Source organism: Ceratotherium simum, chromosome 18 (genome assembly GCF_057802395.1).
Source record: "Ceratotherium simum simum isolate JZ-2026a chromosome 18, ASM5780239v1, whole genome shotgun sequence".
Classification (NCBI taxonomy): Eukaryota; Metazoa; Chordata; class Mammalia; order Perissodactyla; family Rhinocerotidae; genus Ceratotherium; species Ceratotherium simum.
This window is the reverse complement of record NC_141917.1, coordinates 28,493,609-28,507,024: the sequence shown is the minus strand read 5'-3', so window position 1 is coordinate 28,507,024 and position 13,416 is coordinate 28,493,609. Positions and strand designations below refer to the sequence as shown.

Below are 13,416 nucleotides of genomic sequence, written 5' to 3'. Positions count from 1 at the left end.
AAAGCCGCGCGGGAGGGAGGCGGGGCCGCGGCGGGTGGGAGGCGGGGCCGCGGCGGGTGGGAGGCGGGACCGCGGCGGGTGGGAGGCGGGGCCGCGGCGGGGCCAAGGCAGGTGGGAGGCGGGGCCGCGGTGGGTTTCATTGTGAGGGGCACAGAGGGCGGTCAGTGAGCGTAGCACCAACTGGGCAGCCCACCCGAGGGCTGTGGTAGGAGTTTGATGAGAGAAGATTCTGGAAGACATCTTGTGGTTCTGATCATAATTTCTCAGTTCAGCCCCATTTTTACAGATGAGGCAACTCAGGCTCGAAGTAGTCAAGTGGTTTGCTCAAGCCTCCCCAACTAACCAATGGCAGGATTCCGTTGGACGAACACCAGGTTTTTCAACTCTTTTCAATTCTCTTCAGCTGCCGCTTAATGAGATCTGTGTTATTGCTCATCTTGACCAATATGCATGAGAAATAACAGTAAATCAGATAAAATGAAACGATTTGAGGGAAGCACCGACACATTTTAAAACGACATACCACCAATGTGGTGGTTTTACCACATTGGTTTTACCACCAATGTGGGTGAAATTGTGCTGACCCATTTGTCCAACACTCTTTAATTCTAACTTTCTGGCCTCTAATCCTACATTTCTAAGATTGGTTTAGGTTAAGAATGCAATTAAGGCATAGTATTTAACCAGTAGGTTTCTTTTGATCTAACCAATACACTGTATTACAGGAAGGATGATCTATAGAACTGTTCCAAACAATTTGATAAGGTATCAAAATAGTATCCTAATTGTTAAAATGCATCAATACACCAATATATTTCACTGTACTGTGGAATGTTTACATATATCAGTTAGGTGTAGGTTATATTTGCCAACCATGTATTGTCAAAGAGAGAAAGTTTGGCTCTGTTGGTAACAAACCTCTATCGTATGGGGTTGGGGTACTCAAAGTTTAGGAAGGTTGTCCCTTTCTTCCCTAACATCCTGCCCCCTGCACAATCAAAACAAACCAATTCTAAACCTCAAGTTTCTCCACACACCACTGTCCAACCAACTGGCTACTCAAAATTCATACACCTGCCTTTTTTCCAAAGAAGGAAGATGCTATATGGCCTTAATTCATTTGTAAATTGGTGATGAATAGGGACTGAGAAATTTGAGTGTAGGGAAAAATGGGACCTTTCCCCATCTGAGAATGGAATGGGGGGCGGGAGGGAAAAGGCAAAAAGTGACAAAGAAAAGGACTTCTTTCTTCCTCCAACTACATCTGGTTTTGCTTACAACCTCGAGTCACTTGCCTCGTTTTCCTCCTGAGGGAAGAGGGATTTATTTTTGCCTCTAAGATTTATAGACAATTACATTGTCTATAAATTTCTATCTAAAGGACATCTTCATTAAACAGGTTGACTTCTAAATGAACATGGACTTGGGAAATGAGGAATTCTCATTCAAATGAAGTATCCATATAAATGACTATGAAAGGGAAGTAATTTGGGATAGAAAATATCTGTACATGGAAACTGATAATCAAAATTGTTAAATGGAAATCCCACTAAAACTCCACACTGTGGATTGGACCTTTAAGTTGGTATGCTGGACACAGCAAAAACTATTAAAAGTTTAGGTCTTCATTCAAACTCACAACTTGTTGATCCAGTTCATGTTTATAACCTATAATTAACCTCTTGAGATGTGGGCGTTTAAAAACAAATCCTAAATACAGCTTATTTTCATCCAAGGTTATATTCAATTGCTTAAGTAATGGCTTTCTTTTTTCCACACTTAACCAGATTTGGCTTTCATTAGCCACATAAAAGTATTTCAAGTGAAACTTTGACCTGAATTACCTGCATAATTTAGAAGATTTCAACTATCCTAATTTAGACTATCCTAATTTAGACTATTTCAAGATAAAGTAGCCTAATTATACACTCAAGGCCTTTCTTAGCAAAAAACTAAGAAAAAATGAAATAGAAATTTATCCCGCCTACATAGAGACATAAAATGCAAGTGATAAACTAAAAAAGACATCTAGAATAACCTTTCTATATAAAAGAGCTCTTACAAATTAGTAAAAGATATCTACGACAGTATCTTTTGATACCTTTGATATCTCTGATACTTTGCATCAGTCACAAAAGAAAAACCAATACCTAGCCAAAAAAGAGTACTCATTTTTTTACCTATCAAACTAACATATTTCACCATTGACAGGGGTACAAGGAAATGAACACTCTAACCTCTGAGGTACAATATTTATTTATTTTTTTAAAGGTTTTATTTTAATTATTTATTTTCCCCCAAAGCCCCAGTAGATAGTTGTATGTCATAGTTGCACAGCCTTCTAGTTGCTGTACGTGGGACGCGGCCCCAGCATGGCCGGAGAAGCGGTGCCTCGGTGCACGCCGGGATCCGAACCCAGGCCGCCAGCAGGGGAGTGCGCACACTTAACCGCTAAGCCACGGGGCTGACCCAAGAGGTACAATTATTTAGAGGAATAAACAAAATGTCTTAATGTTCATAACTTTTGACCTGAGTTCCACTTATAGGAAACCACTAGTGTACAAAATAATTTACTTATAAAAACGTTTGCTGCAACACCTATACCAGAAAAAAAAATAAAACTGAAATATCCGAGACTGATTATATAGCTATGGTATAGAGTGGAATACTGTGCAATTAATCATATAATATATACAACAAAGACATAGGAAAATGATTTAATATGAAATAAAGTGATGACAAATCACCACATCCATGATCCAATTTTATTAGTTATGTATGTATGGTATATCTACCTGCCCATCTCCTCAGCAGCCACCTACCTGTCTGGGTGCCACTGGCACCCAGAATCTTGTCCTTCCTTGTTACTAATCCACCCCCAGGACATTTGCTTCAAATAAAGTTCTTTTGTAAGGGGAGAAATTCAAATGTTCTGGGGCTAAGAACTATCCCACTTTTCTTCCTTTTACTATGAATTTAATCAGTAATTTATACCCACCGTTTCTAAATTAAATTTGTAATCTACAAAATGCTTTCAACACATTAACTCATTGGATTCTCAAAACCTAAAAATTTTTATTGTATTCTTTTTCCAGGTGAGAAAACAAGATCAGAGATTCACTGTTCTGAGGCCTCATTAACTGGTCACTCAAGGACCCACACCAAGATGCTTTCCCATCCACCAGTCTACCCACTTCACCACCCGAAACTACGCTCTCCAAGTGCCTGATGCTTTGCCTTACGAGTAATAAGGACCCAATAAATGTGTTCAAACTTCAGTTTTCTAAACCCCAAATTTTAATCCAAGAGGGCAAGCCTAAACTTTAAATGTGCTAAATTTTTAGTAATACCATACAAGCTTTGAAGAGAAAAACAGAAATTAACTGACGAGTTCTGGTGATATTTTATTTAGAAAAACATAGATACCACTGAAGCCACAAGATTTTAATTTTTCTTTCTTTTAAATGCCACACTAATGAAATATAAGACAGTCCTAGATAATAAAAGTATTTACACATGTAATACAAAATAAATATAAAATAACTGAAAACAAGTTAGTTATCCATTGATTCATTTTGTATTCCCACTGCTCATCTTCTGTTTCATTTTTCTTTGCCTTTTGTAAATCCTTTTCTTTCTTGCTTTCAAGTCGACTTTTGGCTCTGGTTTTACCCACTGTATTTCTATCGGTTTTTCCTCAGCTGGTGTAACAAAAACATCTGCAGTGGGATCATGTGGAAGAATAGTCTTTGGTTCTTTCTTTCTCAGTTTCTGCACATCTTTCACTTGCTGTTTCTCTCTGTATTTTGTAGCTGTGATGGATCTTATGATACGCCGATGCTAGAAACAAAAAAATATTCAATGCTTTTGAAATAAAAGTAAACATTTTATATATGGCAAGGACATTCACTTAGGAACCCTATTTACCTTCACCCTGTGTCATTTAAAAAAGTAGTAATTTGCAAGACTGTACAGGGCAAAAACCAAATTCAGTTTCACAGTTAACAGAACAATAATTACTTGACAGTTATTTTGGCAACGAGTTCCAAGATATAAAGGACGACCCAACAACAAAAACAGCTTACCATGTTTGGTGACTGGTAGTGAGGATTTTCATATAAAGTTGGTCCTCCAAAACTTCCCTGGAAAATCTTTATGAGATTTAAGACAAAACGAGGTCCTATTTCTACAAGAGCAGCATCTTCTTCTATGATCTTTAATAAAAAAAAATTTCATTTTGGTTTGGATATACTATTCCTAAAAGGTATACTAGCTATAACCTCATTACAAATGTGTTTAAAAGAACTGATAATCAATAAAGGTGGAAGTGAAACTTGGCAAGTGCCAAATCATCAATATTTTCTGAAATATATTACTAGTTACAGGTAGTTGTCATGGGAAAACACAAATGGTTTTTCAGTGTGTTCTTTTAAAATCGAGTAATCTTGGGCCAGCCCCCGTGGCCTAGTGGTTAAGTTCAGTGGTCTAGGGGTTAAGTTTGGTGAGCTCTGCTTTGGCAGCCCAGGTTCAGTTCCCAGGAATGGACCTACACCACTCATCTGTCAGTGGCCATGCTGTGGCAGTGGCTCACATACAAAAAAGAGGAAGATTGGCAACAGATGTTAGCTCAGGGCGACTCTTCCTCAGCATAAAAATAAAATAAATTTGAGTAATTCCAATTTGGTCTGTATCTGCTTCTCACAATGCACATATTCTTGAAAAGCTGTGGTTAAATGAATTTTTTAAACTGTCACCACTATAACAAATTGTATTAAAGTGCCCTATGGGGAACCCTTTTAAAATTTAAATCAACCCCTAAATTGTTTTTATAAATCTAATTCAAATTAGATTAAAAGGTATGTAAAAGGATACATGGCCAAATTTATTTTTTAATAGATACTGATTGTGGCACTTCTGAACTACAAATATTAACCTGTTGGTTCAGGTGTATCTGCCCTCAGAGGTTAAGAAGGAGGCATGTTTAACTCACATTACAAGGTATCCAATATAACATACAGAAAAGAGCCCAGTTTACTTCATACACTGTCTGAAATTTTATCTTGCTGTTCTCTTCCACCTCACCACTTCTCTGCAGACTTATTATTCTGCCAAACTCCTGCTTCAAGATTTCCAGAATCACCTCTCCTCCTGAATGAGTCACTATTATGACTCATCTAATAGTCCTTACTGAATGCCTTCTACAGGGGTTATGTTTTTCTAAGTCTTAACCTCCCCTCGCCGCAGACAGATTCTAACCTCTTAGGAGAGAAACTTATATTTTACTGACTACATATAGTGGCATGTTAGAAAACTCACACTCTATATCAACTGATAGCCATGAAAAGAAGTAGGCAGAGATCACTTAAGACATGAGATAGTAGTTATTTACTGCTAGTCTGTGGGGAAAAGAAAGGTACTTAAAACAAAAGGACTTATTACTCTGTTTCTACAAACACTTACATATCCTTATTTATTTCAAAGTATAATTAAAAATTAATTAATGCTAACCTGAAAATTCCGAAACCATATCCTATTATCCAAAATGGTGAAAGTAAACACATGGTCCACAAATGGTTGGCTTTTGGGATGATACCGTGGTGTACTAAAGATCTGGTTAAAAAAAAAAAATACATCAGTTCCTTATTCTACAGCATATCACATGTGTTTTAGATAGCTAAATTAACAAAAAGTCCAAAGGAAGACATTCATTTATAACATATTACCAAAAGTCTTTTCCAGAAAAAATATTTACCTGAATTAAGAGTTCTTTTAACAAAGCATAATGTGGTAATTCATTAAAAGCCTATAAAAATAAAGCAAACACATTATTTGACAACAGCAGACTGTTTTGTTTAAAATTATTTGTTTTTTTAATGTTAACTAAATTGAATTATATAACCATATCCACTAAAAAACAACCATGCAGACTAAGAAAGTTAGATCTCATACATTAAATGAGAAACTTACAGGGTCAAAAGACAAAAGGGGCCGAGAACCTCTCAAACAGTTTCCAGTCATCTTTAGTTCAGCTAGGGTATGAACTAGAAAAATAACAACAAAAATAGTTATAACTTTGGCACAATTATCCCAAAAGATTACTTCAATTTTCTCATAAAAAAATTTTAAGTTGAGTCAACTTACTATTTTGAACAAGGAATTTAGCAGATGGTCCATGAGGTGAATTTGAAAGCCTGAAAAATATGAAGGAAGGTTTTTCAACTAATTAGAATTTAGAACATAGTAAATGCTTACTACCTTTTCACAGTTTAAAAGACACCATCATATGCTCATAATATTCATATATTTAATTTTCTTTAAAGGTTTCAACTTTTGTGAAACCAAGTGAGTTTGCTTCATTCTCTGGCCCTATCTCTTTTTTTTTTTTTTTAAAGATTTTTATTTATTTATTTATTTTTCCCCAAAGCCCCAGTAGATAGTTGTATGTCGTAGCTGCACATCCTTCTAGTTGCTGTATGTGGCACGCGGCCTCAGCATGGCCGGAGAAGCGGTGCGTCGGTGCGCGCCCGGGATCCGAACCCGGGCCGCCAGCAGCGGAGCGCGCACACTTAACCGCTAAGCCACGGGGCCGGCCCTGGCCCTATCTCTTTACATAAAAGACTGAAAGGAGTCTATAACCTAAGACGTACAAAGAATAAATCCATTTAAAAGAACAATTTCCACCCAAATCTTAATTAATAATTCTCTTACCACATATAGAGATCCTGCTTTTTCTTAGCTTCAAAATAAATACACTTATTGCAGTTTTTCATTTCACAAACCTAAATGAAGCAAAGTATAGACAAATGAAATAGATAACAAAAATGAGAACTATAGCAATTCAATGCAATTAATATCTAGATTCCTCTAAAAATACTTAAGTAGGTTAATAGGCTACAAAGGTCTAAATCTAGATAAATTTATGTATTCACAGAAAAAAAACTTTCAAGTTCCTCTTAGGTATTCTGCCCAAGGTAAACTAGATGCTCTGCCCACATATTTGGTGGAAGCATCTATTCTTTTTGGCCTAGTATTTTTTTTGTGTGTGTGAGGAAGATTAGCCCTGAGCTAACATCCAATGCCAATTGTCCTCTTTTTGTCAAGGAAGATTGGCCCTGGGCTAACACCCGTGCCCATCTTCCTTTACTTTATATGGGATACCGCCACAGCATGGCTTGACAAGTGGTCCGTCAGTCCGCGCCCAGGATCAAACCTGCGAACCCCAGGCTGCTGAAGTGGAGTGCGCGAACTTAACCGCTATGCCACCGGGCCAGTCCCTTGGCCTAGCATTTGAAAGTAACTGGCCTCACTTCTTATTACTGGGAACCTCTTCTTCTGATCAGTCCCGTGTACAAACTATAAAGGCTGAAAATAAATGCCCTAGGGATAAAGCACACTACAATTAGCCTCACCAATCTTAGGAAAATATAGTCCTCATAGAACCAAAGATATCTTTATAACAGTTATGATTTTTAACTCTTTGGCTTTTTGATTTTAAGCTCAAAAAATTTAAGTCTTTTCCTCCTCATCTGTATTATCATTTCTGTGATTTGGTTCTACAAAATCACTAAGAAATTGGTGAAAGGCAGAAGTATACAAAACCTATTTCAAGCTGAATTAAACTTCAACGTCTTGAAAGTTTAAAACTCATACTTGAGAAATATATAAAGCAATATAGGAATGAAGACCTGTATTGCTGTAGTATTCATAAACTATCTAATATAGTATTCATAAACTCTAAACTACTTGAGACTTGAAACCTAATAAGTTAAAAAATTCTTAGGTCCAATGTTTTATTTCTTACTGGTCTTAGACTAAACACAACAACACTAAGTAGGTTGTTTTCCAGTGAAGCCTCAGTTGTGGAAACCCATACCCTGTTTTATTTCTCCCATCCTCCCTTGAAATTACAATACTTGTTTGTGGCCTGTCTCCCCCATTAGAATGTAAGCTCCATGATAATGGGGCATTGTTTTGTTAAACACCATTTCCACAGCATATAGAATAATGACATCATATAGCTGAGGTTCAAAAATTTGTGCTAAATGAATAAAAGAAGCCTTTCATATATAGCTAAAGAGAATTATCTTTTTTTTAAACTGATGTCTTAATAGTTAATAACATGGTGAAATTTTAGTTGTACATTATTGTTTGTCAGTCACCATATAAATGCCTCCCTTCACCCCTTGTGCCCAACCCTCAACCCCCTTGCCCCTGGTAACCACCAAACAGTTCTAAAGAGAATTATCTTAAAACAATTCTAAGTTTTTAAAAATTTGCTTTAACATGTAAGTTTAGTACCTTCAACAATACTTTGAAAATTTAACCTATTCCTAGTTTGTAATACCTTAAGAGCAAACACCACATACATCACTTTTAATACTCGCAAAATACTTTTACAATGTGGGGTTTGGGGAATATGTAACAGGTTTTCTTTATCTTATTTTATACACATTAATAGCTTTTTATGAGTACCTACTATGAATTTATCACTGTACTAGACATACTGAGAAAACGAATGAGATATAATCCGTCATCAGGAAATTTCAATATGCTTGTTGAGACAAGACAAATATAAGAATGATCAAGAAATAATATATACTGAAGCACTAAACTATGAGATACAAACAGTGAGTACTATAAAAATTTAGAAGGCAGATTATTGAAGAGTTAATAAAATTTGTCTGAGTATGTTTTACAAAGCAATATAAAAGTCACTGAATAACTGACTTATTTTTTATATAAACTATCTTTAGTGTTCCAAAATATTTTGTTTCTAAATAGTGTTCCTAGAATATTTTACTTTAATTACTTTCTAAAATTACCTCGTTAATCACAAATAACTTATCTTTACGATCCATTTTAGTATCTATAAAAAGAAAAAAAAGAAAAAGCAAGTAAACGAAAGATTTCAAAGCTACTTCAATCAAATCACACAACCTTTCTAGCAAATTAAGTGTTTTTATAATCTTTAGTATAAATGAGATTTTATTAATTTTCAAAATGGTTAGACCTGAAAACACATGACCTCTTCTTTTTAAATGTAAAAATGAGTGATTAAAAAATAGTCCTCAAGAATTATAAACTATGATCTAAGCAGTGTTTCTCAGACTTCACATATTCCATGAATCCCTTTCAAAAATGGAAACATTCTCACAAACCAAAAACTATGTTCTAGGACTCCAGTTTAAGGAACACTCACTGAAGAAAATTTGAATTGAGGAATATTTCTTTCAATTCTGAATCATAGTTGTCAAAGAAAACTGATAAAAAATTAGTTTTAGACTATCACAGAAAAAAATGATATATTAAGATTTCTCTTATTAGTTTCAGAGATGTGAAGATATAAAAGCAGACCCCAGTTTGAGAAACACTGGTCTAAAGAACTAAGCTATCACCTAGAATTAAAACCACAAGCACCTCCCAACACAAGCACAAAAACAGCTGCATGAGAGCAACGCCACAGTTCTACACTTCCAACTAGACGTTCCTCACTTGCCTGTAAGATACCTCATTGCTAAGAAGAATAGCTTGGCATTTAGAAGTAGGCTGAGGCCCCAACTTAAAGATGCTTCAAATCCTACTCCAGGTCCATTAATTTTCTAACAAGAACACTTTTTAAAAAAAATGCAGAAAGCAATACACGGCAGTCCTGAATCATTTAGAAGGACAAACCAGTTCACGATCTCCAAAAGCATTACAACAAAGGCATTTCCAGACCTTCAAGAAATGTTTCGATAATATTAGGATATCTGTTTAAGGAAGTGAAGAGAATTTTAATCAATTTTGCAAAGAATTTCTAAGAAAATGTTAATTGGAAAAATCTCGGCACTGAAAAGATAAATTTCCGAGGCATCGTGGTTCTTTGCCTGACAAAGTTGAACAAATAAAGTATGATGTGAAGTGGAAATATATAAATAGGCAAGTTTATAAATATAAATGTTTAAAATTTTTCTTTTTGTAATTTATTTATTTATTTTTCCCCCAAAGCCCCAGTAGATAGTTGTGTGTCATAGCTGCACATCCTTCTAGTTGCTGTACGTGGGACGCGGCCTCAGCATGGCCGAAGAAGCAGTGCGTCGGTGCGAGCCCGGGATCCGAACCCGGGCCGCCAGCAGCGGAGCGCGCACACTTAACCGCTAAGCCATGGGGCCGGCCCTAAATGTTTAAAGTATAAGATATAAAGGCACCTGCTTTAGAATGAGGCATCAAGGTTCTCAAGTCTTGCATTAAATGTCTTGTTCTGAAATTTATTCCTCTAGAAGAAAAGATGAGAATCCGTTCCTTATTTTTCCACTTGCCCTAAAGAAAAAGAAAATGTTAAAAGATTTTAAAATCTCATATTGAACCTATCTTGTTTTTTTAAAGATAGTTTTAAAAGTATCTAGCTTTTTAAATACCCCACCACCCTCTAGTGTATCAAGACCACAGCTATAACTCTGCCTCTTCCCCCACGTGTGTAATTCGGGGAACTGAGATGTTTCACTCTACAGAGAATCTTTCCACTCCTGAAATCAGAATGGACTACTCATTCAATAATCCTTGCACAACAGAACTTTAATATTAATTTAATATTTACTAGGTTCCTACAGGAGCCAGGCACTGTCCTTATGTGGGAAGATAGTCAACAAACAAGCAAATCAATAAAGACATGGAGGCATGAACAGCATGAAACCCTTATTTAGACAACCACAACATGTCTGTCACATAGGACATAAGTGGCAAAATATCATGTGATGACGCAAGGAAGGAAACTTTTAAAAGTCTCCATTTTATCTTATGTTACAGACAAAATTTAGATTTCTTATCTAAAGAAGGAGCAAGCTAAAAATAGCTCTTGGTTCTAATGAAATAACACCACCTATGGAAAAATTAACTCCTTTTATATAAGGTAAGCAGAGAGACACAATAGCTTCATAAAAAGCCTCCAGGTAGCAAGCCAAACAATCCTGACCCCTTTAATATCTCAGTAGTATTCACTGACCACGGCTGCCACCCAGAAATGCTCTCCTTGACTTCCTTCCTTTTTGGTTTTTCTTCTTCAATCTCTCCAATTCCTCCTTCTGACTCTAAAGATTCTTTCTGAGCCTTCTTTTATTTCTGTTCTCTCCAGGACAGTTCTCACAATCATTTCCATAGTTTCAAATGTCAACTCTACAGAAAGGTAAGGAACTCCCTCCAGCACTAATAATCCAAGTATTTGACTTAACACCTCAAATTCAACTCGGGAATACCAAACCTTAAATCCAGTAAATTTGTTTACTATTTCTTTTTCTGAAGATGTTACCCTCATTTCCTCATTTCAGGCCCCCAGGCGTCGAATCTTCCATTTGCCCTTATTCTCCCATATCATTGTGTCAACGTGTCAATTTCTCTTTGCAAGAACTCTTTTTTTTTTTTTTTTTTGGTGAGGAAGATCAGCCCTGAGCTAACATCTGATAATCCTCCTTTTTGCTGAGGAAGACTGGCTCTGGGCTAAAGTCTGTGTCCATCTTCCTCCACTTTATACGGGACACCACCACAGCATAGCTTGCCAAGCGGTGCGTCGCTGCGCGCCCGGGATCCGGGCCAGCGAACCCCGGGCGCCGCAGCAGAGCGCGCGCACTTAACCGCTTGCGCCACCTGGCCGGCCCCTCTTTGCAACAACTCTTAATCCTTTCATACTCGCAGTGCCCTCCCTCAGATCCATATAATCTTAAATCTCCTAAATAGCTAGCCTTCCCAAACAGGAGCTCCTCCAATAGATATGGCAGACTAGCACCAGCTTAATCTTTTTACAGCACTGCTCCAATCACATCCTTAACCTGCCAGGGTTTTCTAAACAAACTCCAAAATGACATAGCTTTAACAATGGATTCTAAAATACATTTATGTTTTTACCTCGCCATTGCCCCAAATCAACCCTACACTTGAGCCAATCTGGCTCTATTTTTTAGATTGTCAGCACTTCCTCCACTCCAACACATTCTACTCGTTTTTTCTCCCTCTCCCTTGTATTGTTCTCTCATTTCTGAATATCGAAATTCTGCTCTTACTTTGAGATCCAGTTCAAAGGGTAAATCCCTCATGATCCCTTACCTGATTATTCTAGGGTAAAAGTAATCTCTATCTTCTGCACTTCCATAGAATTTCTCATATTAAAACTCAGATCATGGATACTATCATATTTCTTTCTAGCTCCTTATGGGAAGAGTGAGAGCACTAACACTTACTGAAAATTTACTAGAAGTCCAGCTTCTTCTTCACAAAAAGTAAATCACGTTTTTCTCTTAATTTGCAGATGAGAAAAGAGCTCGAAATATCACTGTTAATTAACAGCAGGGCTAGAATTTAAACTCATCTTTCAATCCTCAGAACTGGCTCCTTTCCTAGTGCTTGCCACCAAACCACACAGGGTCATTGATTTACCATCTACTATGTGCTAGAGTACTATGCCAAGCGCGGGGCACACAGAAATTAACAAATTAAGGTCATCCTTGTCTCCACCGTATTCGATCTAGCTTAAGGTGCTTTCAGTTGAATGAAACTTAGGTACAGTAACTTGCGTCCACCTTCTCTTGAATAAAAACCATCGACATACGTGAATTCTTAGCTTCCTTCTAAACTCCGACATTTCAGAAGGAAAAGGTTACGTTCTCGTTTTCAATCCCAAAGCCAGAACAAACCTAACTTCGTATAGTGCCTGGCACATTAAAAGTTTGTTGACTACAACGAGAGCTCGTGCCATCTAGTCTAGCTTTCATTATCACTTGAGAGTTAAAGACCTGATCAAACAAGCCAAAGTCACTGTCCCAAGGACAGCATCTTTTTAAAGAACCGCATAACAAAGCTTCAAGATCCCTGACTGACGATACTAATCACTGGAACAAATATACCCAATAGCGAGAAATAACTTTAAGGAAAAGTAATGCCCTCAAAAGGAAAAAAAAAAAAGGTGTAACTAGAAGACAGAACACTGGACCTGAGTACCCCCTACGTCGCTTCCCTGTGAGCCGATAAGCGCTCTGAAGCCCGCCCCGTTGCTCAGCCAGCCGCCTCCAGGAAGGCGGCCACGTGCACGAAGATTGGATGTAAACGCGGGGGCCAATCCAACTAGGAGAACTAAGACCGACCTCCCTAACACTGAGGCAACTCCGAAATCAGCAGAGCCGTAATCACGCATGGGGCCCCAGGGAAGGCGCGTGGAGCCGCGGCCGCAGGTGTAACCCGAGGGTGGCCCTCTCTACCTTGCAAACGGGACCTGGGATACGGTCTCTGTCTTCCTCCTCCGTCTCCTCTGCCATATCGCGCCGCTTAGCTGGCGGCGTGGCATCTTTTTCGTTTCTTTTTGGCTTCTTCGCCTGAACCGCCAGGCCTCCACGCCGCTTCCTCTTGGCCGCCGCCATCTTGCCTCAAGCCCTTCTCTCCGGGCCTTCCTTC

The 13,416-nt window shown here is 37.7% G+C and overlaps 1 protein-coding gene and 1 long non-coding RNA gene across 2 annotated transcripts; one reads left to right on the top strand and one right to left on the bottom strand.

Moving 5' to 3' along the window:
• Positions 1-139: 139 nt before the first annotated feature.
• On the top strand, positions 140-3,543 carry LOC147914601 (uncharacterized). The gene is made up of 3 exons (XR_015555094.1): positions 140-374; positions 726-2,476; positions 3,096-3,543. It is a non-coding gene; the product is annotated as an uncharacterized LOC147914601 (long non-coding RNA).
• Positions 3,385-13,416, bottom strand: BRIX1 (biogenesis of ribosomes BRX1). Its single transcript, XM_004422719.3, has 10 exons — positions 13,224-13,416; positions 10,188-10,299; positions 8,823-8,866; positions 6,709-6,779; positions 6,142-6,191; positions 5,968-6,041; positions 5,753-5,803; positions 5,509-5,610; positions 4,086-4,214; positions 3,385-3,840 (listed from the first exon to the last, which is right to left on the bottom strand). Exons 1-10 carry the CDS (start codon positions 13,380-13,382, stop codon positions 3,571-3,573), a joined length of 1,062 nt encoding a protein of 353 aa, XP_004422776.2. The 5' UTR covers positions 13,383-13,416; the 3' UTR covers positions 3,385-3,570.